At 34.9% G+C, this 25,690-nt stretch overlaps 1 protein-coding gene across 1 annotated transcript in view; it reads left to right on the forward strand.

The window, feature by feature from the left end:
- The window catches only part of Fstl5 (follistatin like 5), a 507,104-nt gene that overhangs the window by 339,110 nt on the left and 142,304 nt on the right, over positions 1-25,690 (forward strand). Inside the window, exons 7-8 of the mRNA XM_008843456.2 lie at positions 1,250-1,384; positions 20,726-20,752. Coding sequence (XP_008841678.1) covers positions 1,250-1,384; positions 20,726-20,752 — 162 coding nt within the window. The remainder of the gene's footprint in view (positions 1-1,249; positions 1,385-20,725; positions 20,753-25,690) is intronic.

The raw sequence follows: 25,690 nt of genomic DNA on the forward strand, positions 1-25,690 counted from the left end.
GGTAGTCAGCCCCATACCACATGAGCTGTAATACACACACACACACACACACACACATCTACATGAAAAATGAAGAGATGTGGAACATAAAAAAAATCAAAACTAAAGGTGACATAGAAATGCAGTGTTGAGATACACAGCCTTAATAAATGCAGTCTTTGAACTTGAGTTAAATGACTTTTCTGAGTTTATTCTATAAATTTCAGATTCTCATCTGATTAAATTTTTTTGATTGATTAGAGAGAGAATAAGATATGTGAAGGGATCCTACACTGCGTCAGTGTGTAGCAAATGATTAATTAGACATTTGTTTTGGTGTTATAGGGTCAACTCAATTTTCAAGAATTAGATTACAGTATTGTCTTGAAAGATTTGAAATTTTTAGTCTCTCCTTAACCTTTTGATCTCACAGTGATTATATTAATTTCTATATTATAGCATAGATTATTTTAGGGTAGTTTCTAGCAAACTTAGAAACAATCATGTTATTATCTTTCTCTCTTCCTTCCCTAATACTTCCAGATATGTAATAAAGTGGTTTAATGACAGTGGTATTCCGTAACTTCTTTAGTGAAAATACTAGACTTGCCGATGTAGATTACTTAACTATTGATGACAGTGATTTTCACATGTGTTTTCCTGCAAGTGAACACGGCTTCTATTGTTTGTTTTTATAAAACCTCAGTTTTAAAAATTGGGTCCTGGGGCTGGAGAGATGGCTCAGCAATTAAGAACATTTGTTGTTCTTGAAGAAGACCTGGGTTCGAATTCCAGCACCCACATAGCAGCTAACAACTGTCCATAACTCCAGTCCCAGGGGATCCAACAGCCTCTTCTGACCTCCATGAGCATTGTATGACCTACATGCAGGCAATACATGGATACACCTAAAATAAAAATAAATAATTAATAAAATTTAAAAAAATTGGGTACTAAGTATAAATACATATGTAAATAAAATGATCATTATCAATATGAAATATTTTACGTGTCCTGTAGGAGACAGACATGACATAAAACGTCGTGTTTACATGGATAGAGTGTTGGGCTCTCATTGGTGTAGTGACAGTACAGTTTACAAACACTTGAATGCCTGTGGAATAATTTGGCTTGTCTCCAAAGTATGGAAGACGGAAGGAAAACAGTTTAATTAGGACAAGCTCAGCGAGCTGCTTGAGCATGTAATCAGAATGCACTGTACCAAAACTGAAATTGCAGTTCACAAGTTTCTTTTGCCTTCTGTTCTCAGCAAATGGCAGCGAGGTTCACATAAGCAACGTGCGCTATGAAGATACGGGCGCTTACACCTGCATCGCCAGAAATGAGGCCGGCGTGGATGAAGACATTTCTTCTCTTTTTGTGGAAGATTCTGCTAGAAAGACCCGTATGTATTGAAACCTTCCCTGACACACACTTAATTGACATCTACTCAATTCTGCACATTTTAGAGTGCTATTCTTTGTAATTCGTTAGCATGCACATAACATTAAAACAAGCAATTAAAAATATTTTATTGAAATTTTGTGTATTTCATATACAACATCTTAATCATCTTTATACCCCCTTCCCCATCGGCACCATCCCACAATCCCTAACTGTATTTCATGCCTTCTGTCATTTATGTTAAGGCCTAATGAGTTAAATTAGAATCCACTGACGTCCTTCAGTGCAAGTTCATTCACTGGGGTCTAGGCAGTCTATCTGGAGTCACTTCCTTAAAGAACATCAGCTCTTCCTCACCCAGTAGTAATCGGCTGCCCAATAGTTTTTCGGAGGAGACTGGGGCCTGCTGCCCATTTCCCCAGTTCTATGCTGGGTTTTTGTCTGCTTGAGTTTGCGTGGGTCTTGTACACGCTGACACCAGTGCTGTAAGTTCATATGAGCAAGGTCCCTAGGAGCCTGTTGGACTCTCTATTTCCTTATGTTCAGGAAGAATGGAAATTTCGAGAAATTTACTATAGATTTAAAGATTTTTAAAAGCTGATGACGTTTTCCCTAAAATAACAGGATGATTTAATTTCTTTTCTAATTGTACATAAGATACTTCAGATTCTTCCCAAATGCTCATATAATTGTTTCAATCCTTTACAAACTTACCTTTCCCAACAATTTTGGGAATTTAAAACACTCAGATATTTCAGTGCTGCATTTTATGTGTTGTGGCAAATTTGCTTCTTTTGGGCCCTCCCTGTATCTGCTCCTCATCTGGGTTAGTGCTGGATATCCTTTGTCATCACAGGACATGCACCGCAATCATCTTCCGGAGTGAGGAGAAAACTGTAGTGCACTTGAAGCATTTAAAGCCAATTTTGTGCTCATGCGTGTACATACTCATACGGTTCAGTGTAATATTTTGATCCTTGCATTCTTGGATAGTGATCAACTCAGACTAGTTAGAGCATCCTTCAATTTAAACTTTTATCATTCTTATGGTGAATACAAACAAATTTCTCTCTAGTATGAGATTTGTGGTTCGTTATTGCTAACATTGTCCATCTTGTTGTGCTATGAAAAATAAGAATGTAGTACCGAGTGGAATGTCTCTAGTGAACTCTAGGCAGATGCTCAGGCATTTTTCTTGCTCTGATCACCCTTGCAGTGTGGCGGTCTGGTGAGAGGGGCTGTGTGTGCTTGGACACACTGTCTTCCTTGCTCTTTGACTGTCATCCATTATCTTTAGTTAATTCAATCTCTGCTGTACCTGGTGAGTTGGGGTCCTCGAGCTTGACAGGTCTTGTCCTCTGAACCCAAAGCCTGATCAAGATTAAAACATCGTCATAAGCTTCTTGTTACTCCCTCTCTCGTCAGTAATTGCGCAGAGGTATGAGTAAACAAGGAGGAAACTAGCTGGGCTCAGCAATCAGTGCAACTTGGTCCTCTGGTTTGAGAAATTATCATTGTAAGCAAATATTAAAATGTGAAAGTTTTAAGGCAGAAAAGAAAGAAAGCCAACTTTCTAATCTAATAAAGGTCTGTGGTTTCTTTAATCCTTTTATATATTTCTACCAAAAAAAAAATTTCCTGACTCTGTTAAAATTTGTTTACATGTAATTGAAAAATTACCTTTTCTTTGTTGTTTGTGAAACATTTCAGTTTCACTTCATTATTCCAATTTTCTTTTTAATTTTTATCATATATTTGTCAACATATTTCTCTAATTATAATAGTAATATATCTAATGCCTCTACCACAGTTCGCTTAATCATTGAAATACACAGCTTTGCATAATGCAAATTTCATAAATATTTTAAAGGAAAGTTTAGTTAAATTTTATTCAGAAATAAATTTACAGAGATGTACATTTGGTTAATTATACATAGTTTCTAAAATCCAGTTTCCATGTCAATTTTTTTTTTTTTTTTGGAAAAAGAAGTAGGTAATTGTGTGTATTTACAAATGTTTCTAAAAACAGTTTTCCATTTTATTTTTTTTTTTTTTTTTGGCTCTCACAGCTGCCTGCCTCTGCCTCCTATGTGCTGGAATTAAAGGTGTGAACAGCCATGCCCAGTTGTTTTAAATTCTTAAAGGTCAAATAATAAATTTGATTCTATTGAGACTATACATTCACAGTACATAACTAAAGTCAAGTAATAGTTTAATGAAAATTTTCAGTGTAGACCTTATGGAACTTTCAAAATCATATTATGAGGAAAAACCAGTAAAGAAAATGATTTTCTAAGACTAGAATAACATTTATGGGCAGGACATGCACATTTAAATCATGATGTTTCATCAAAAACTAAAAGTGCCAATTAATAATTTCAGTGACAATTTAAAGGTTTTTCTTTCTTTTTTAAACTTTTCATTAACATTGCTTTTTCTTTCCTTTTTTCCTAACTTTAATTGAATTTTAATGGTTGTCCTATAATACATCTTAATCAAGTTTAGACCTCTGTTCCTCCTCCCCAACTCCCGTATCACCCCCCCAACCAGATTTCCAGTAGTCTGTCAGATATGTTGTCCTATCCATTATAGTATTTGTACACAGATGTCCATCAGTTCAATTTTGTCCACTAGAGTCTAGACTTAGAGTAACTCCCTTCAAGAAGATCTACCCTCCCTCACCCTGCAGTAATCATTTCCAACAGTTCCTTGGCTAGGGGCGGGGACTGCTGCCCATTTTCCCCATTCTATGCTGGGTTTTTATCTGCTTGAGTCTTGTATGGGTCTTGTGCATACTGTCACCATTGTTGCGAGTTTATGAGCAAGTTCCCAGGGGTCTGAGAGTCTCTGTTTCCTACTGTTCATGCACCAACTCTGGCTCTTATAATCTTTTAGTCCCCTCTTCCGCAATGACCTGTGAGCTGTGGGTGGGTGAGATTTAGTGTAGGAGTTCTATCCAGGGACACACACTCTGTAGTCTTTTGTTCTCTAAAATTTGGCCAGCTGTGTCCTTCTGTGTGCATCACACTCTGTTGTATAAGGAAGCTTTGCTGGTGAGAGTTGAGGGATGCACTAGCGTTCTTTCCACACCCTGTTCTGCTAAGTTCCATGAACTTTAGGGGTGGAGGTTCCATTGTATATATGTGACCTCAGACTCAGCATCTCTCAGATATTTATTTTTTGCGTGTGACAAGTTCTGGAACTCTGCAGTAGCCTCCATCTGTTTCAAAAAGAAGCTTTTTGATCAATAGTATATGGTATACTTGTCAGGGTAGTAGGAAAGTTGGTTTGTATTTTTTTTTTTAAACCAGGTGTCCCTATAGCCCAGATGTCCAGGAAATCACTATGCAGAACAGGAAGTCCTGAATCTCACAGAGATTAGCCTGCCTCTGCTTCCTGAATGCTGATATTAAAACCAGGAGCTACCAAGACTGGCAGTGAATTTACTTTTTAAACTGGATATCCAGTCATCCCAGTACCATTTACTAAATTATTTGCCTTTCCTCATTCATCTGTGACACTGTCACAGTATTTAAAAAGATGTTGAAGCTGTGTTCTGAGCTCTGTTTTCTGTGGCCAGTCTATCACGTACTTCAGTCCCACTGTCCTCGTAGTAGAATCCATCTTCCATGGGTCCTTACCTTTTCCCTGTGCACTCGCCAGAGATGATTTTGGCAATTCTTGGCTTTGGAATTCCTGTAGGAAATGTAGAATTTGTCACATTAAGAGAAAATTTACTAAATGGGTTAGGAGGTCACATGCATGAGCAAATTGCGTAAATAGTTGATGTTCAAGTAAGTTAATGATTATGCAAAACTGCAATAACTGTATTCACATTGCTCTTAGAAAAACAATAAATGCAATTATTTGTGCTCCCAACTTTAAACATTTTTAAATTATTAAAGATATTTTTTACCTTTTAAATTATATATATGGGAGGGTATGCACATAAGTACAATTGCCCACTAGGGCCAGAAGACAGTGTCAGATCCCCTGAGCTAGAGTCACAGGTGGTTGTGAATTGCCTGATGTGGTTGCTGGGAACTCATCTCAGGTCCATTGAAAGAGCTGTACAGCAAGCACTCTTAACCACTGAGCCATGTCTCCAGTTCTGCAAAGCTCTTTGAAGACATACAGAAGTTTATGGTGTATTTCCCTAGTTTGGAATAGGAAGAATTAGTCTTGAAGTGGGTTAAACATAACACTTTTTACATATAAATGCAATTTGAATATGACACTGCAGACTTTGAGAGGCAGCAAATTCTGTCATCATAAGCACATTAATTAACCATTTATGCTTTTAAAGAAATGAGAAAATACATAAAAAGGAAGGTCTCATGGATTAAATCAAGTCATGTTGATGCCTACAGGAATGTAATATAATCAAGTGAAGGGTATAGCCTATAAATAAGTATAAATTCAGCATTCATTGGGCAATAACTAAGGTAAGTAGAGCAGTCATCAAATTGATAATTGTTTCTGTACAGCCAATAAATTTAAAACAGGTCTTAGACAAGTCTTAACAATTAGAAATCACTATTGCCTGATATAAAATAAGGAATAATTTTTCTTATTTTAATTTATTTCATGGAAACTTATATGTATATATTATACTCTTGTAGTGGACTATACTATCTAATGTCATATACAAAGCAAATTTATTATTTGGTGACAAGTGATAGTGATATTTTATTTATGTTATTTTAGGCATGCAGGCTAAATTAACTTTTATACTGTGGAATTGTTGAATATAAAAATCTGTATGTAAACTTTGAGAAAAGCAAAAGATGAATAAGAGCAATAATAAGTGCAGTATTTTTTATATTAGTGAACCTAAACATCCATCAATAAGAAATTTGTCAAATAAATGTGTAGAGTTTACAGTGGAATACACTGACATTATTAAAATTAATTATATAGGTCTACATTTATATATGTATATTTAAAGATGTATGTAGTATTTTATGATTATAAGCATATGTATTGTGTTTTCAAAATTACATTAAAAATCCTAAATGATATTAGACACCAAAATGTTAATAGTATTATCCTTAGAAAATATTAGGAATAATTTTCTTGTTGATTTTTATATATTAATGTTATTGAATTTTTCTAATGATAAACATTACAGAAAATAACTCTTTCTAGTTATATTCTTTTGATCTCTGAAACTTTCCAAACTCATTGCATATTAATATTTTGTTTTTGGTGTTGAGAAACAGCATGTTGGTATGCCATTTCAGATTCCATAATTTTGTGACTTGAATGATCTGAATTAAACTCAGTAAATTATTGTCAGTAATTGTGTACTTAATTTTTACAAGTACAGTCAACATCATTCCATAATTTTCTTAGAGTTCTCTGAAAAACAAATTTAGTCAAATAAAACATAAATCTGTAGAGAGTTAATAAGACAGATGAGCCTTTGAAATATCCAGATGTGGGATGAAAGCTTGAAATAAGAAACTGTCTCAGAGTTTTGTGAAGTTTACCTATGCCGCACATTTTTAATCAGCTGTGTGCAGAGAGCTCACACCATACATCTCTGTGTTCTGTTAACTGATGAACTTTTGCACAGTGATGGTGTTGAGTATAAATCTTTTGGTGAACATGGATAAACCACAGATTATGCATCTGTGTCTCTGATTCTGATACAAACTCATCAGGGGGTGAATATGCCAGGTATAATGAGTCCGTTAGATTCTCATTCTCCATCTTTAATTTATAACTATGTGTTTTCACATATGTCTTATACACAAAATGTTAAATAAATATTTCCCAAAAGATGCTTATGTCATGCCTGAAAATTATGTTCCCGGAGGAATAAATCTTCCCCCCATTGATCTCCTGTCTGTCTGATATGGGTGTTTATGCTTGTCTTGATCATTTAGAATAGTAAATCTGAAAGCATCCCTGCAGTAGTGAAATTTTTCATAGAACCAAAATTATCAGTGAATACAATGCTTATGATTTTCATCTCTAGCAAGTTCTAATGGAAAGCAAAAATGTTTCTAGATATAGTTTGGATTCAGAAGACTGACTATTCACTAAAGGAAAAACATACATTGTAGCTTTGATATTAGATCATATTCAAGTAAAGAATGTATGTATGCATAGCTAAATATAGTACAACCGTTAATTTACTAATTATAATTCCACTAATGTTGATATCAGAATTTAATTTCAGTGTTGTCTTCCATAATGAAAAATAAAATATCATGGAAAACAGTGTGAGTACATTAAACATAGAGAAATTTGGTTTTTGTTGTCTATATTTGTTTTTGAGATATGGTCTATGCTGTCCTGAGGAGCCTCTACTTCCTAGATTCAAATGAACCTCTCCCTTGGCTTTTGCAGTGCAAAGAGTACAAGTGTGCAGTACTGTGCTTGGCAAGAAGTCCTACTGATAGAAAGATTCACCTGGCGATCCAAGTAATAAGACAAGAAAATACCATGCTAAATAAATGAATACATGATGCAGACTCATCTATAGTTTTAAAAAGACATTTTGGAAGTAAGGATAACTGAATTCCTATGTACATAATCCAAGATGTGACTCCTTCATACTTATCAAGGAAGGAAAGCTCATAACCAAAGGGAAAAGTTACTTCACATCTACTGAAATCACAAAGGCTGAACTACTCATTGGGTCCTGGAGAGTAAGAAGCAGCTTACTGCTGAACTCACTGTCAAGTTTATAACCTTTGAAAATTGCTTTGCATCATCTACTAAACTTGATTTTGTGTGACCCTCACAGCCTGAAGCAACACACATTAGAGAATCATTGAATTACCATACATTCAGATACTATTTAGAAAGAACCTAATGTATTCTGAATTTTTTGCTGTAATTTTAAAACATTTTTATTTGCCTTTCACCTCCTTTTATACTTCCATTACAAACAAATTGATTTAACTTATGTAAACTCTTTATAATAGCTAAATTTTGATTCCTGTGATTTGATTTTTTGTGAGAGGAGGCAGTTGAATCAGTGTTTCACTGTGTAATACAGTCTCATCTGAAACTCATGATCCTTCCGCCACTACCAACCAAGTGCCTAGCTGATTTTTATAATACTGTGTATGAAACTAGTTACCTTGAAAATTATATGAATAATGTTAAAGTTCAGAATTCACTATTTGTTTTTTAACTGGCTCAAATAAAAGACATTCACAGGAAACAATAGGTTTATTTATTCATGTTTTCATCTACTAGTAACCAACAAACATATTGCTCACACATAGTCAACACGGAATCAATCAATTCTTGGCATTCATAAAAGCTCAAGTGTAGTTCAGGTTGGTATAAAGGGCATTTACAATAAACACTCGGGTAACATAATTGCCATTATAGACTTAAGCCAAGAGTTAGGATACTGCCATAAACTTGAATAGTGTCTCCATCCAGAGAGAGACTCAAGAGAACATGGAAGCTAGGGAAGAGTCACAAAGTGTAACCCATGTTTAATGTCCTTCTTGATCATCTCATATTATACACTCATCTGGAACTTGCAGTACTTAGTGTATGGAAGGAACAAGGAGAATCCTTGAACTGAGAAATGGAGAAGTTCAAATTGGGAAAGGCATATATGCCACATCCTGCAAAGTTGAAAAAGATTTTCTTCATATTTAATGATGAATGAGTGTTTATCTAAGAGCTATCAAAATAAGCAGGGTTCCGTTTGTTTTGCTGGATTTTATTTTTGATATATAACAGGCATTTGAATTTTTTTTTATTACAGGAGTAGGATTAAGTCAGATTCCAATCTCCATCATAGTAAGACAGATTTTTCTATCACCTTTTCTGCTTAACCTTAAGGGGAACCTGTGTATTCAAAACTCATTACACCACACTGCTGTAGTACAACAATGTGGACATGCAAAGGTGAGGTTGGCTTCTCTTTTAAAGATTGTTTAGAATTCCCCCCAACATACTGTAATTTGGTTTATCAGCTTACTCAGACTTCTAAGAAAAAAACCCATATATAAACAAAGTTATGTTTTCATAACAAATAAGCATATTAAAATAACCAAGGGCTGAAATTTCATCCTCAGGACATATATGTTTATGAACCATTAATTTGAAGTAACCCTGGCTCTGGAAAGAAGCTGCTCTCAAAATGCCTAGGAGGATGTCTGTCTTAACTTATCATGCATATGTGTGATTGGTGAGAAGGATGACTGAATGCATTTTCTATAATACTCAAAAGAGTTGCTGGTCAACACATCAACTGTCTTTTAGAACATTTTCTTACTTCCAATAATTGAATTATTTCATTATGTTTTGAACATTGCATATTTTACTTTACACTTAGATTATTATAAAGGCTAAGTTTATTACAGACATTGTTAGAAATGAAACTAGTGGAATTATTGTCTGGAGCCCTCGACAATGTCTTGCGCATATGGAGAACTCAAATCTTCCATACAGTTGTGTCATTGTTATTGTTCTGGTCTTAGTGATGGATAAAAGCTGCTGAATGAATGAAACTGATAACAGTAGACCCAGGATATGGGAATCTTCAAGAAAATGGAACAATTTAGATGTTTTGAACCTAGCAGCAAATATTTAAAAGTCTGTATACTTAGAAATAACTTGCCTGTTTTGAGAAGGTACAGCAGCTATTTAATGTTTTACTTTGTGTCTTGGGTAGTCTATTACTCTTTACAGAAGATAAATTCTTGTTTTATGTTTCATATTCACGTAACATATTTTCTCTCTAAGTTTAAAAACTGCTTCAAGAACAAAAGATTTATAGTTTTGTTAAAATGTGATCATTTTCTTTCTGATCTGGTAAGTGTAAGAAAGATAAGTTTGAGATTGCACAGGGATTTTACATGCTGTCACCATTGCTGTGAGTTCATCTGAGTAACTGACCAGCTGTCTGGAAGACTGTTTTTCTGTGGTCACCCACCACCTCTGGCTCTTACACCCTTTTTTCCCTCAGATTTTGCAGTGATCCCTGAGCACAGACTATATTGCATGAAAATCACAAAACTTTAATTTAAAAAGTTTTCAAAATGCAAAAAAGATAAGATTCTTAGGAAAAATATATACAAGAACAAGCGTTTTATACATATTCTCAGTCAGGTCTGATAGTTTCATTTCCAGAGAGTCTGTGCTCTTGGAAGGCTGCACTGAATACCCTCATGAAAGGTGCTAGCACTTGTTCTCTCAGCTGCTCTCTCCCTGCTGCTACTGTCAGGCTAAGCCTCTCTGACCCCATTCTCTTTTACTTGGTCCCAGCAACAGCAACTGTAGGTATCACTGCTATCTGTTCTCTATTCTGACCCCTTTCAGCATTTACAATAGAAGAAGAGGTGGCTGGCATGTTCTCTTTAATGCAAATACTAATTCTGGGAAGCACAGACAGCCAATGAAGGGAGAGATGCAGGAAGGACTACAGAGAAACAGAGCAGCTTATTCACTCTGTCTTTTACAGTATTCTTACCCTAGTGTAACCATAAGAAGTAGAAATCCAATTTAGTAGTAGCTCAAAAGAAAAGTAATAATTAAACAAAAAGAGCAGTAGTTTAAAAGAAAAAAAAAAAAAGCAGTTGCCCCAAATTTGTCATCTATTTCTGTGGGAGAAGAATATCTTTTCTCTTTACTCAGTCTTAGATTAATGCTTCCTCTGACTAGAATGTTGTCTCTAAAGCTCATATTGAAATCTTATTATTGTTTATTATTTTATTTTTGTTATTAATGTGTGTAGATTCGATCTGAGCTGACCTCGCTGAGATCTACCTGCCTCTGCTTCCCAAGTGCTGGAAATAAAAGTGTGCAGCACCACGTGAAAAATCGAACAGTCTGTATTCATCTCTATAAAACAATATTTTTGCAGTACTCCATTTCTTTGAAAACTGGATATTTCTTTTATACTGTTTACTATGTAATCATACTTATAATATAAATATATTAATCACGTATTAAGTGATATAGAGCTAACACATGAGAAACAGTAAATATTATATAAATAATGGCCTTTTATAAAAATTATATGGTCTGTTGCAACAGGTTTAAAGAAAGACTTAAAGTTTACCATCTTGAATTTCTTCATAATTAGCACATATGATAATACCCAAACGGTTTTCTTTTTCATTAATAATTTTTATTTTCTGGCTGATAATAAGAGTTCTTAGAAGGCTGGGGCTGGAGAGGTGGATCAGCACTTAAAAGTGCTGACTGCTCTTGCAGAGGACCTGGGTTTGATTCCCAGCACCCAGAGGGAAGCTAGAAACCATCCATAATTCTAGTTCCAGGGGATCTGACACATTCCTCTGACCTCCATGGGCACTGCATGATAAGTGGGTGCACTTACACATAGGCAAGGAAAACACTCATACACACGTAAAGTAGAAATAATAAATAAAATGTTTTAAAAAGGAGTTCTTAGAAAGCCTTACTGATGAATTGAGATAAACTTTAGTTCAGTTTATTGTTTTGGACACATTTTATTAGTTTTATGTGTTTGATCATTTTGAGTTTTATCTTTGATACTAAATCTGCACAGACTACATCCAGGCTACTTGCCAAGGACTGCAGCTATTTTAAAATCATTTTTTTTAATTTAATACTTTTTATGTATTTTTATTTTATGTATATGATTGTAATGTCTACATATATGTAAGTGCACCCATGTTGTGCAGTGACCTCGGATGTCAGAAGAGGGTGTCAGATCCTCTGGAACTGGAGTTAAGGACAGTTGTTAGCTGCCACATAAGTGCTGGGAATCGAGTCCAGGTCCTCTGCAAGAACAACCAGTGCTCTTAACCACCGAGCCGTCTCTCCATCCCAGAACTATTTTATTTTTTAATTTCCTAATTATCCTCGTGATTAATTCTGTAGATGTGGAAGTCAGAACAAAAGACAACATCACTTTGCTCCCTGTGCATGGTGACAGAGTATATAAGCAAGCTCGAAGACACTATTTTTCCCTGATTTATCTATAATTACCCGTGCATTTACTAATATACCTGTTTATTGCACACCATGCAGAGCATTAACAAGTCACTTGAGTTTTGAATTATAAAAGCTAAGCATTACGTTTTGACAGTGGTGAGGTCAGAAATTCTATGTGAAGGGAGGCTTAGGTATTAGCAGTCTGGTTTACTTGCTGTTACCTGAAAGTGTTCTTAGAATTTTCTTCTTTTACACTAAAATTAGAAGTCCAAGGTGAATGGCTAACCACCTGATTAACTAATGATCCTCTTTCCCTTGGGCTCCTTTTTACAGTCATCTCCTACACTGAGGCAGAAAAGGTCTTGGTTGTCGACCAAGTAGGATGGAAGGAGAATGAGTTTTCAAGCCAGGCCATAAAGGCTGCTATGATCTCTGTGTGATGATTTCAAATATCCATTCTGGGGAAAGCCCTGCCAGCATGGGGTATCAGTTGAGGGTTCCTTAGCAGAAGGAGAGTAGAGCACTGAGGCCTCCTGCTAACAGTCAACACTCAGATGCTAGTCTTAGCAGTGAAGAAGTTGACTTGCCAGCCATTTCAGTCCTCTAGGTAAGAGTGGCTCGTGAGAGGCTACTGGCCAGGACCTCCCCAGCCTCATTGACAGCCACATTGTGTGCTGAGAGACTGTCAGAACCATCTCAGATCCATTAATGCCACAAGTGCATTGTTTCAACCCCCTAAGCTTGGGATTATTTTGGAAACATCATGATATAACCTCTGCATATTATGTATTTCCTTGATTTGACATTAGAGAGAGAATGCAGGTAGCTGTATTTATCTTGTGGCTTTAATCTGTTTACAAATCCACAGTGCTCATCTCATTTGGGATTTAATCATACTTCCTTTGTTGCCAAACTTCTTGTGTTTGTCTGAATGATTTCTTACTTGAAAACTTGTGAACTCTAAGCTGACACTGTAAGGTAGTCAGGAATGGAACCCATTTAGAACCCTGAAGCCTGCATTGTACAGCCAGAGGTCAGCATCCTCCTGTGGGTGCCCTTCTCGGACTGGCATAGACTCTGCTTCCCTTACGCATGATCTTGAGCTTGCTCTACATTAACAGAGTCGAGGTCATATCTCATTCCCTCTGCTGTGTGATCTTGCAGTTTGTGTTCTCTCCAATCTTGTTTTCCTGGCATAGTTTCTTTAATCCACCTGAAGAGTCAAATTATTCCATCTCATTACTTTATAGAAACTGGGACCATCATTTCCTGGTCAGTTTCTGACCTTATTCCTATAGGCACTGTACACTGTGGCCTAGTCTGCTGCTATTAGACATAAGGTTGGGACTCTGAAGTCACAAGTGGATTATCTGCAGTCAGGGCAAAAATATGTTAGGTTCATTAAAATTAAATTTGAATCAGGCATATGGCACACAGAGAACTTGGCATATATAATATAGTTCCTAGCCTAAAAATAGCATTAAAAAAATCTCATTTCATTTTCCATATGTACATTCAAAGAACTTTCAACTACCATAACACTAACCATATAGTTTTTTGGACACATTGAATTTTTATCCAAATTTTCTTTTAAGCTTGTCTTTTTTCATTTGAATACTGAAGTCATTTTTTTTGAATCAGAAAGGAAAGCAGGCAGTAAGGAATTTAGCTTACTGTAAAACTTACATATATGCAGTTTATCAAAAAGTGTCTTTCAATGGTAAAAACTTTCAGACAAGGATGAGGACAAAGAAAGGAATAACTTAGGTGAAAATCCAACAGCTTGCACATTAGTGGCCAAAGAAAATTGCTGTTTAGTACTATAGCATGGTGTTCTGTTGTTAGATATCTTACTGTTGTTACTTTCCATCACTTAACATATAATCACATCCTCCTACTCTAAAATTAAGGCAAATTACTAAAAGAATTAATAAAAGATTGTTTCCACCATCAGAAATCTGTTCCACTGAATGACATATTCAATAGAAGGTGTATATTAACTTCTGAAGTAATTTTATATTACAGTTGTATATAAGTTATTGAATTGTGAGGTCTACAATTTTGAAATGGCTATTGTCCAAGAGATCAGAACTGATAATTTTATGGTTTATTAAAGAGTAAGTCAAGTCTTCACAAGATTATGTGAAGAAAATGATCTAATCTAAAGTCTCATTTGCTTTTTTTTAAAAAAGAATTTATCAACTTGTTTACTTGAAACAGTCTCATATAGACCAGGGTGGTCTTGAAGACTTAATCCTCCTACTTCCATTTCTCAAGTGCTGAGATTATAAGCATACACCACCATACTCAGATTGGTGGATTTTAAATTACATTTTCTTATACTACTAAACTACTTTTAGTTATATTTTTGTAATTTTCATACAATATAGTTTGCTTGAATTTAAACCCACTTCCCTCTCCACACCTCCTCCTCTACCCTTGCCCAATTTAATGAACATATATATATGTATTAGAGTAGATACAGGTAAAATATCAAAGCTAGGTTAAAACAAAAAAAGAAATCATTGAAAAAATGCTAGATGGAGAACTCTGATAAGAGATTGAGGAAGTCTTAATGTTTGATGTGAGAGATTACATGACAAGACATGTATCATGGAAGTCCATATATGATGTGCTAAGAATTTGGAAGATGGGACTGGAGAGATGCTCAGCAGTTAAGAGTGCTTCTCTTGAAATGGAGTTAGATTTTGTTCTCAGCACTCACATGGGATGGTTCACAATCACCTATAACTCCAGTTCCAAGTGTTCTGATACATTCTCCTTGCTTCCATGGACACCTTAATTGAGTGTATGCATGTATACGGTGCACATATAGACAAGAAGGTATACACATACAAATAAAAAATAATTTGGAGGAGACATTTCCTGTGTTTGACTATATTATATATAATATATATCTGGGGGGTGCACATAAACATATCTGTTTTAAGAATTCAGTAGTGTAATTAATCTCCATTTACAATATATGTATGCTTTAGTGTATGAAAGATGAAGTAATATGACAAAAAAAGACATTCAAATATATGAATACCTGTTTAAATTCAAAACAAAATTATAGTTAACAGAATTAATGAATTGAGAGTATAAGTAGAAATTTTGTTTTTAATATTTGCAAACATTCCCAGATCACTAATTTTCAAGCTCGATTGTGTATTATAATTTATATTTAAATATTCATACTTTTTGTCTGCACACTGTTGTTTTCACAAAGGCACTTGTAATCATCCATCTGAGGCTAGAGAATGAAGGAGCCCCATGCTGCTAGTGGCACCGGTGGACTTCATTGATAAGTCAATTGACAGCTTGAGTTAAAACTAATAGTTTCCACATCTCTTGCAGGAACATATAATAATGGAATTAGCTAAGTAAGAGGGCAGACACCACAGTAAACATAGACACACATTATGTATGTAATATACTTATGTCTATACAACTGATAGAAGTTTTTAATAGTTTTTGAGCCCATTACTTTGTGCTATCCTCTAATCTTAGGCCCAGTTTTAGATTCATAAGAAAATTAAGACCTTTGTAAATGGCAAGAATCAACATAATGGAACTTATTAAAATGGTGTATTTGAAGACTTGTCTAGATATGCTAATATCAATGAATAATCATGATGCCAATTTATATGTACTTATTACAAAGTCATAGGTGGAACACAAATGCCTTTGTATTCCTACACCTCATATGACATCAGGAAGAATCAGTGGAGAAATGTGTAAAAGAGGAGTCTTGGTTATATTTCTACAGTAATTAAAGTGTTTAATTTACTGTAAATTTTAACTTTGTTTCCTAATAACGATTATATTCTAAATAGATCATAATGCTTTACGCAATTTCTTCCTTATTTTGTCTTGTTGAGAATCAAGGCCAGGGTTTGTGCACACTATCCCTTTCCTAGTCCGCTACATTTTCAGCTCCTATTAGATTCAGCTTTTAAATTATGTAATATCTTAATAAATTTATATATATAATATTCATTGTCTTGGACTTTGAATAATTTAGATTTCCATGGAGTATACATTTAATAAGTGTTTATTAGATTTAATATACATTCTATATAATAGGAAATCATGAGAATGCTGTACTGTTAGGACATTTTAAATAATATCTTACAATGTTTGCTAATCTTTTACGACAAATTTTGATTACTTATCTTATCTTTCTACATAGCTGATTGGCCTTCAAACTTTTCCTGGGCTTTCATTTAATGTTTGCGACTTGTTTTAGCTTTCAACTGAAAATTTTTATAAAATATATTTAACTGGGCATGGTGGCTCTTAATCTGCAATTGTAACACTTAGGAATCGAAGTCAAAAGGACTGCTAAGAGTTTGTGGCCAGCCTGAGCTACCCAATCATTTCCAGGCTAGTAGGAATAGTGTGTGAGCTTTTCTTCAGTAGAGTAAAAGGCAAAATAATGTTAGTTTTTGGCTTAATGAATTATATCATTAATCAACTAAAATAATAATTTCCATCTACTATTTATTCTTCATTATTATTTTGTTAATATTTTAAAGAATCAAAAATAGTTTACTAAGAAAGTGAAACCACTCCTAATAATGAAAGTGAGCAAGAGTCGGAAAAGGTCGGGGCTCGAAGCACGTTTTATTAATTTTTATGTCTTTAGTTGTTTGTTCACTGACAGTATTTATATTGCATTTAATATTGTGCCATGTGATTTATTGGCTTTTATTTTTGTTTATGTAAATTGTATTGATGATTCTCACCTGGCATACTAATATTATGCTTTTACCAAGCTTTTACCATTCACTGAATGAAGATTTTCTCTGATCAAACGTCCGGATAAATTTCACCCCTATTTTGTTTACAGTTTAGTCTTTAGTGAGAAGCTCTACAGTCCCCATGGCTCTCCTGTGATTATCAAGTAATAGCCTTAGCGCTGTAGACTTTACAAAATGAATTATGAACATGTCCATCTTCATTTAACAATATCAAATATAATTGGAGGTATATGGTTTCTTAAATTTAGTAACTATGACAGAAACCTTAGATCTTAAACTGTGTAAGAAACAAAAATAGTTCAGTAAGTATTGCTGTTATTTTTATTCAGGGTTCTCTTCATGTTGAGTTTAAAAACTTTTTATTTCCTAGAATTTTTCATGATACCCATATTATTAAATATTTAAAATTATGTTTACACTATTCCTTCTTACCTACTGTACACATAGAGAAAGGAAAAAGGGAAAAGTAGTTGGCTCCTGAGGAAAAAATTCAAGATTGACCTCTGGCCACCACACGTACCTACCTATACTTTCTTTCTCTCCCTCTCTCTCTCTCTCTCTCTCTCTCTCTCTCTTTCTTTCTGAAACAATGATGATGTAGAAGTGCATTATATTGAGGGGACATACACCCTCTTCCCTAGCCTACTATATTATATAGTCTTTCTGTTTTACTTGATATTACAGCAATAAATTCTGCATATTATTTTCTAACTAAAACCCTTGGGTCTACAGGTTGAGCTCCCTTTTTGTTATGTTTGATTGAAATTGCAATTACATAGTTATTTTGCCAAGGAATTTCACTTGTTTTAACACTTTTCTGTGTATCTGTTTATCTCACATAACTGCCAATGTTAATGCCTGTACAAAATCTGCTTTTTCAAATTCTCTAGAAAATAGAAAGTTTTCTTTGTAGTATGTTTTGTGACCAATCTTGAAAACTGAGTGAACCTTAAAAAACACTTCCATTTAGAGCAAACCATTCAGTGGGGGAACAGTAAATCAGTAATTACACTGTTGTGACTGTTTCTTATGCCTTTCTTTTGATGAATTAAAGAAGCAGGCTCATTCTAGGTTTAGTAATTTCATAGCAATTCCATCATTCTTCCACATTTTATGTTACATTTTTAGCTTATATAACTTCAGGCTTTATCCACTCTGGCAGTAGTATCAACTGAGAGTGCCTGTGTGGTCTATACTCTGCTCATTCTTGTGTGTCTGCCCCTGACCCTAATGTCTTTAGTTGTCTGCAATGTCTGTGCTGTAACTCACCACTGGGAAATTTAACCCTCTCTAGTCTCTTAGTGAGTGCTCACTCATCTTTCACACTTTGCCAAACCGTGTCTTTCAGAAAGTTCTCCTTGCCCCTTCATTTCCTTATGTCTTTTTAGGCAATAAAAGCATTTATATCACTATGCATCTTGCTAACATAAGCACATTGCATGAGTAACTTGAAATTTCTGTCATAATTAGAGTACTTCATATCTCCAGAATGAGAACACAACGTACTAGAATAGGACGTGCTATCTGACTAACACTGGTGTGTTGCTGCACTGACTACAGTGCCCGGCACAAGGCGGACTTTAAGGCAAATTCTGGAGTATGTAGAAATATGAGGAAGCATAAATCAGAAAAATCAGGATTTCTGGATATGACTCAGTCTTTCCTGAGCCCATGGAAGAAGATCTAATTCCATTTCCATTATAACTGCTTGATTTTATCATGAAGAAATGCTTCATCTGAAACTTTTTGTTCGTTTTTTATTCTTGAAATATAGGACATTACTTGGTACTTTCTGGTAAGCTGTGATGTTTCTGGTTGTTGAACCTCCACCACGTTTTTTCGGGGGTGTATAACAGCGCCCACTTCCTACACTCCATGATCCTCCTGGGGGCTTTCTGGTTGCCATTACCCATGTGACTTCCTATAGCACAGGTCCTGCCCTGCAGACCATCATTCTGTGTTGCCCACCCTTGCTGGATTTCTGTCTTTATCTCTCTAGCGCATGGCATTGGCTGATTCTGTGGTTCTCTACCAGGCCTACCTCTTCACCCTGAGAATAACAGCTGCTGTTTCACTGTATCGTTTCAGTGTACTTTGCTGAGAAGTAAATATGGTTTATATTAAAAAAAAATGGTGTGATAATACCTGTACACACTGTGTAATTAGTATCCCAATGAACTGAATTAAATAGCTCATTACCACCAATGGGAGCATGATCTCACCAAAGATTTTCATCTTGTAACTGGAGATTTGAACTCTTGACTTACTTATTTAAGTAAGCAACTGGAACATCACTACAATATGGGCTGAGATACACAAGTATTATTTCCACACATTTAAACAAATATTAGTAAGGAGTTAAAAAACAATAGAAAAATGCTGAAATACCTAATGATTTATTTTTAAAAGATATTTATTGCAGGTTCCCAGAACTGCATGTGATGAGCTTCAGCATCAAACGAAGAGAGCTAGATGCCTTCTTGGTGCCCCTACATGCACGTGTGGATTGAATTTAAGACAAATGAAAGAATCAAAACACTCAGGAGCCATTAGATGTGTAAAGAGTTCCTATTAGTTGCCCCTTCTTTTACTTTTTATTGGTTTTCTTTTTAAAAAATTTTTATTTATTTTTAAATATTTTATTCTTATTTTTTAGTTTTATGCATGTGAGTGTATTGCCTACATGTGTGTAGGTGTACCCGTGTCATGCAATACCCACAGAGGTCAGAAGAGGGTGTCACATCCACTGGAATTGTACTTACAGGTTGTTGTTAGCTGCCATGTTGTGCTGGGAGCCAAACCCAGGGCCTCTTCAAGAGTAGCCCATGCTCCTAACCACTGAGTCATTTCTCTAGTCTTATATTGGTTTTCTTACATTTTATAGAATTTGTGTCTACACGTCTACATCTAGTTCCCTTTATTTCTGTACTAATATTTTAACTGTTTATTAATTTATATTCTGTTTAGTATTTCATAAACCCATTCTCTACAAATATGCACTATGACCTGAAATCAGCAAGATAGTTATCATTCTTTCTGGTTTAAAGCAAGGAGTATGTAAGCATAAATACAACCTGTGTTTAGGATGTTGTGCCTAGAAGCACTCTGCTTCATTGTGGGTAGTTAACATTGTAAGAGAATATTATATATTGTGATAAATGGTAAAGACTTTGTAACTGTTTTTATTTGTGACTTTAAACTGTCAACTAACTGAATGGTTTTAATGACCAACATTTGTTCTAAATGTATATTTCCTCAAAATTAGCTTATTCTATTTTTTTATTATTTTTATTTTATGTGTATGAGTGTATTACCTACATGTAGGTTGTGCAATGACAGCAGAGGACAGAAGAGGCTGTCTGATCCCCTGGAACTGGATTTACAGACAGTTGTTAGCTCCCATGTGGGTGCTAAGATTCAGTTATTTTAAGTGGCATAAAAATATTCTTTGTTCTTAAAAATACTTTATTCCAAAGAATATTTGGCTATTTCAGGAACTGCATACCATGCCCCACTTTGTTCTTAAGCTATAGATACCTTTCACATGTACTGTCAGTACTTTGCATATGCATTCATTTCTAGATTGACCTTTTTAGCAGTTATTCAAATCACTATTCAGCTAACATTTTTTTTCTGATTGTCTTTCTCTTCTTTTTCTTTTTGGCATGCTGCAGTAGCTAACATATTATGGAGAGAAGAAGGTACTAAATTCAATTATATTTTATATTGAGTTTGCTTAATTTTTATTATATTTGAAAACTATTATTAGTTCAATATTTGGATTATTATTTTATTTTGATTTAATGTTTTGTTTTATTGTACTTCAATATTCTAATATAAACCTGGTACTATTAAAATATAGTGGTACATGCCTGTAGTCCCAGCACTTGGGAGCCAGAGGCAGGTGGATATCTGTGAATTCAAGGCCAGCCTGGTCTACATAGTGAGTTCCAGGACAGCTGGGGCTACAGGGAGACCCTGTTTCAAAAAGACCAATATATATATTAGGCCAGCATAATGGCACAGTGAGTGAAAACATTTGCAGCCAAGCCTGATGACCTGAAATCTAATTCTGTGACATACATGGTAGAAGGACAGAGCCAACCTCCACAAGCTGTCCTCTAATCTCCTTCCAAATGCTATGCCATGCACACACACACACACACACCCTCCCACACATGCTAAAATAAATTTAAAAATATTTGTTGCTTTGATTCACTATTAATAGTCAGAATCTTTCATTGCAGTATCTTCAAATAGTTTTAAAATATAAAATTAGGTCAAAATAGTATAAACAATTTCACTTTACATGTTTTGTGTAGTAAACCTTTTTAAAAAGGGTAAAAATAACTATATAAGCTATTGCTTTACCAAAAGGATAATGAGTTATGTAAGATAATGAGTCACCTATTTGATGAATGATGAGAATGTATTCTCCCTCTCTGTAGAATACAGGAAGAGTGACTTGCTTTGTATCACAGTTTTCTTAACATTCAAATTTCTATGCTAGTCCTTAATACTCAGTAGAGTTGTGCTTAGTTCCTTAGATGTAGTCAGCACTGAATAGTGGTGTACAGTTTCTCTTAGTGCTGTAATGCCATTGTCTTCTTCACTTACTGACAAAGACTGGAACAAATGTGCTTTACTCCGAGTCATATCTATGCTTTAATTAATTTGTTAGGGGAAAAGTGTATGAGTCTTCACTACAGTCCTGACGAGCAGTGAACCAAGCCACATTCACAGTCCCAAATATACTTCCTTTGCAACTGCAGTTTCAGACCTGAACCACGGGTGCTGCCCTCTCTGAGGGTGTCTCATGGGAATCAAGTGTTTCTGGGTGTTTGCCATTTCAACTGTGTTGCCCGTGAGAAGGCATTCTACCAAAGGCATTTGCCCTTTGTTATCTGATGCTCCTCAAATCTCTTTTATGAGTCCCTTTAAAAGTCAACAAAAGCACGTATAATGTAACTATGCTATCCTTTGATTCAGCTTGAATATTTTACCTTTGAATGCACATAACTCAATTGTATTGAAACTATCATTGATATATCTGTTAGCATCTCTTAAACTGTCTTTCCCTTTACATCAAATAAATATTTCTCTGGACAGTCAAACAACTGATTTCCTTCCATCTTATGGAAATCACAATGTCTGTGGAGTGGGAGATCAACTACCAGAAGTCTGGTTTGCAGCAGAGCAGAGGCAGCTGCTTCTTACACAGTGCTTGACTCACATTGGGCACCCTCTTCCTAAATGTGTGATATGTGAATCAACTTTGACTTATGCAAATGCCATAATATTATTAATTTATAATAGTAGTCAATGCATGGTAAATGTATAAAGATATTCATAAAATACTTATTCACTGAAGGATATCTTAGATGGCTAGATAAAAGGACTGTTCTTAAGCATGGCATTCTGATTAATTGACCTAGAGTGAGGCAGTACACACCTCTGGATTATTACTGCCTATAAAAGACCTTGACATAATCACTCTCAAAAGACTTTATATAGTAAAACTAAAACAATAAGCAATATATTTATTTTCTGTTGCTCTGGAAAGTAAACCTAGGTATTTAGAGATAAGCAACTCTTAATTTGGTTGAACATAACATAAAGACTTAATTTCCATGTACTGGTATGATTTTACCCTGTCTCTGAAGAGTATTAGCTACAAAATCAGAACACAAAGAACGGGAACATTCAGAAATTTTACTTTAAGAGCATGTGCTTAACATATTCATTACCCAGTATGCAAAAATAAAATGAAGCAAAACCTGAAAACTTATATTCATGATGACTTTTCAAGGGGAGAAATTCCTATATTAATATTTAGCTAAAATGGTATTTCATTTATATACATACACATATATGTACACATATATTTTAATCATTGAAAAATAAAAAGGCATAAGAAATTATCTTATAAGCTATTTTTTAATATTTTATTTATTATATTTGTATGTGTATGAGTGTATGTCATGCAAAGCCTGTGGAGGTCAGAAAAGGATATATGATCCCCTAGAACTGGAGTTACAGACAGTTGTCAGTTTGGGAATCAAACCCAGGTCCTCTGCAAGAGCAGCCAGTGCTCTTAACAACTGAGCCAACACTCTAGCCCCTTTAAAAACTATTAAAACCTATTGAAGCACCTTTGGTTACCAAACCATCATAGAATTGTAATTTGCATGGAGCATCTTATAAATGCTAAAGTCATTTAACAACTGAAGGCAGAAAAATATCACCACAAAGTCATTGTAATCAGCTTAAACACCCATTCCATACCAGGAATGAATCAAATGCTATTGGTACAAATGCTACTATCCTTAAGTAACAACAGAATAAACAGGTGGCAGCACCATCCTCAGCAGTGTCCCAGCCCCAGCAAATGCATATGAATATGCATTATATCCATTTGTTTTCCAGTGCATTTTGTGTGTTGATATTTTCAGTATTAATTAGAAAATCCTCTGGGAAATAGATTCTTCTTATAAGAGTACATGTAGGGGCTGGAGAGATGGCTCAGCAATTAAGAACACTGACTGTTCTTGCAGAAGACCCTGGTTCGAATCCCAGAACCCAGATGGCAGCTAACAACTGTCTGAAACTCTAGTTTCAGGGGATCTGACAGCATCTCTGTCCTCTGTGGGCATTGCATGATATGGGTGCACTTACCTACACACAGGCAATACTCGCAAACACATGAAATAAAAATAATAAAACGTTTTTAAAAAGGGGTACATGTAATTCTTCCTTAAGTCTGTCCTCTGCATAGAAGAAAGACAGAGCAGAAAGAAACAAACTAAAACATGGATTAATTTTTAGATCCAGGGTACACCACTAGATTAACATTTGATCTGGGGAGATAGAGTAGATGTGTCTGTCCCCACCAAGGGATAAAAAATTGGAAAGAGAAAAACAAAAACAAAACAAACAAACAAAAAAACCAGAGCCAAATACACCGCCTGCATGGGGTATCAACCTTTATTGGAACTAGAATGCTAAACAATGTCACTGACGCCAAGAGTTTTGTAATGACCTGGAACACTGTGCTTTAATGAAAACAGTGTAATTGAAAACTATATGATTAATTATTATTCAATTTGAGAATCAGAACCACTTCATCTGTAAAGTGTTATTGGAACTGAAACAGCTATTATTGAAGTGTGTTATTTCTCTTATGGATTTACATGTCAGAACTTGAAGCAAAACCATTGAATATGTGGTAGTTAACTTACTTAAAATTGGATATCATAGAGAAACAGAAATTTAGCATAGAAGTGAAAACAGGAAATAAAAATGGACTTGAGGAAAAATGAGGACCATAATGAAATTATGGTGATGCACTGAATCCTCAGTTGTTTTTTTGTATGCTGGTTCAAAGAAAGATGTCACCTAAAAATCACAAGTTAATGTTTCATTAAATCTTACTGTGTGCCAATCACTGTGCTAAATCTGTCCCTCTCTATCTCATTAACTTCTTACAATAGCTGAGTGGTACATGTTACCTCTAGATTCAATATGGGGGAGACTACTTAGCATCCCATGGCCCCAAAGTGTTTTCACAGTGTTATCAGAGCATGCAACTTATCTCCCTGTGCTGCTTTCTATCAAGGCCACTTGCCAAAAATATCGATATAGAAATTTAATAGTTTTAATATGTGCAAATGCATTGCTGTCTTTTTACTCAGGAAGCTAAAAAATGCCTCAAATAAAAATCTATGTCTGCAGTTCCCATCATCTCTACCATCAGGAAATTTGTGTTACTCTGTGTTGAGTATATTTTAATAAATTAACATACACATGATAGTATAGCCGCAAGTTTAAGTGGAAACATACCTGGTTCATATGGTCACACAACAAAATTAATTGTTATAAATACAATTTAAAGAACAAAATATGTTTTGCACACAAAAATAAATGGCAACATATTATGTTGTAGGTGAGGAGGAACAGAATTTACAAAAAAACTCATGAGACAAAAGTAACATTTTATTTCCCAAACACAGTGGTTGATACATACGTTAATTTTAAAAGTTTTGCTTGAATTAATATATAAAGAATGAAATGTATTTAACTCACATTATTTTCTTTAAACATCAAATTATCTTACCACTGAAGAATTTTTTAAATCAACAAAACAAATTAAATCTTAGATTAAGGTATGCATATCTCATATATATCTTGTAGCCTGCAATGTGTTTTGTAATTTATAAAATTATTGATGTGGATTCATATTTTCGACTTGAGATAGAATTTTAGGGTTGAAAAGAGTGACTTGGATAAATTACATGGTTTTTAAAGGACATTTCAACTCAGAAATCACATCAGTACAACAATTCAGGGCATAATTTTAGGGCATAATTTTAACCATCCATGAAAAACATGGTTAAAAAAAAGTAATGGCAGTATCAAGAGAGGTGAGGGATGGAAATTATATATATTGTTGCTGTTTTGTTGTTCTTTTTGAGACAGGGTCTCCCTGTAGCTCCAGCTGTCCTGAAACCCACTATGTAGACCAGGCTGGCCTTGAACTCACAGAGATCCGCCGGCCTCTGCTCCCCGAGTGCTGGGATTAAAGGCATGCACCACCACCCTTGGCTGGAAATATATATTTTTTTAATGAGCAAACATTCTGA

This window comes from Nannospalax galili, unplaced genomic scaffold (assembly GCF_000622305.1).
Source record: "Nannospalax galili isolate Female #2095 unplaced genomic scaffold, S.galili_v1.0 scaffold359, whole genome shotgun sequence".
Classification (NCBI taxonomy): Eukaryota; Metazoa; Chordata; class Mammalia; order Rodentia; family Spalacidae; genus Nannospalax; species Nannospalax galili.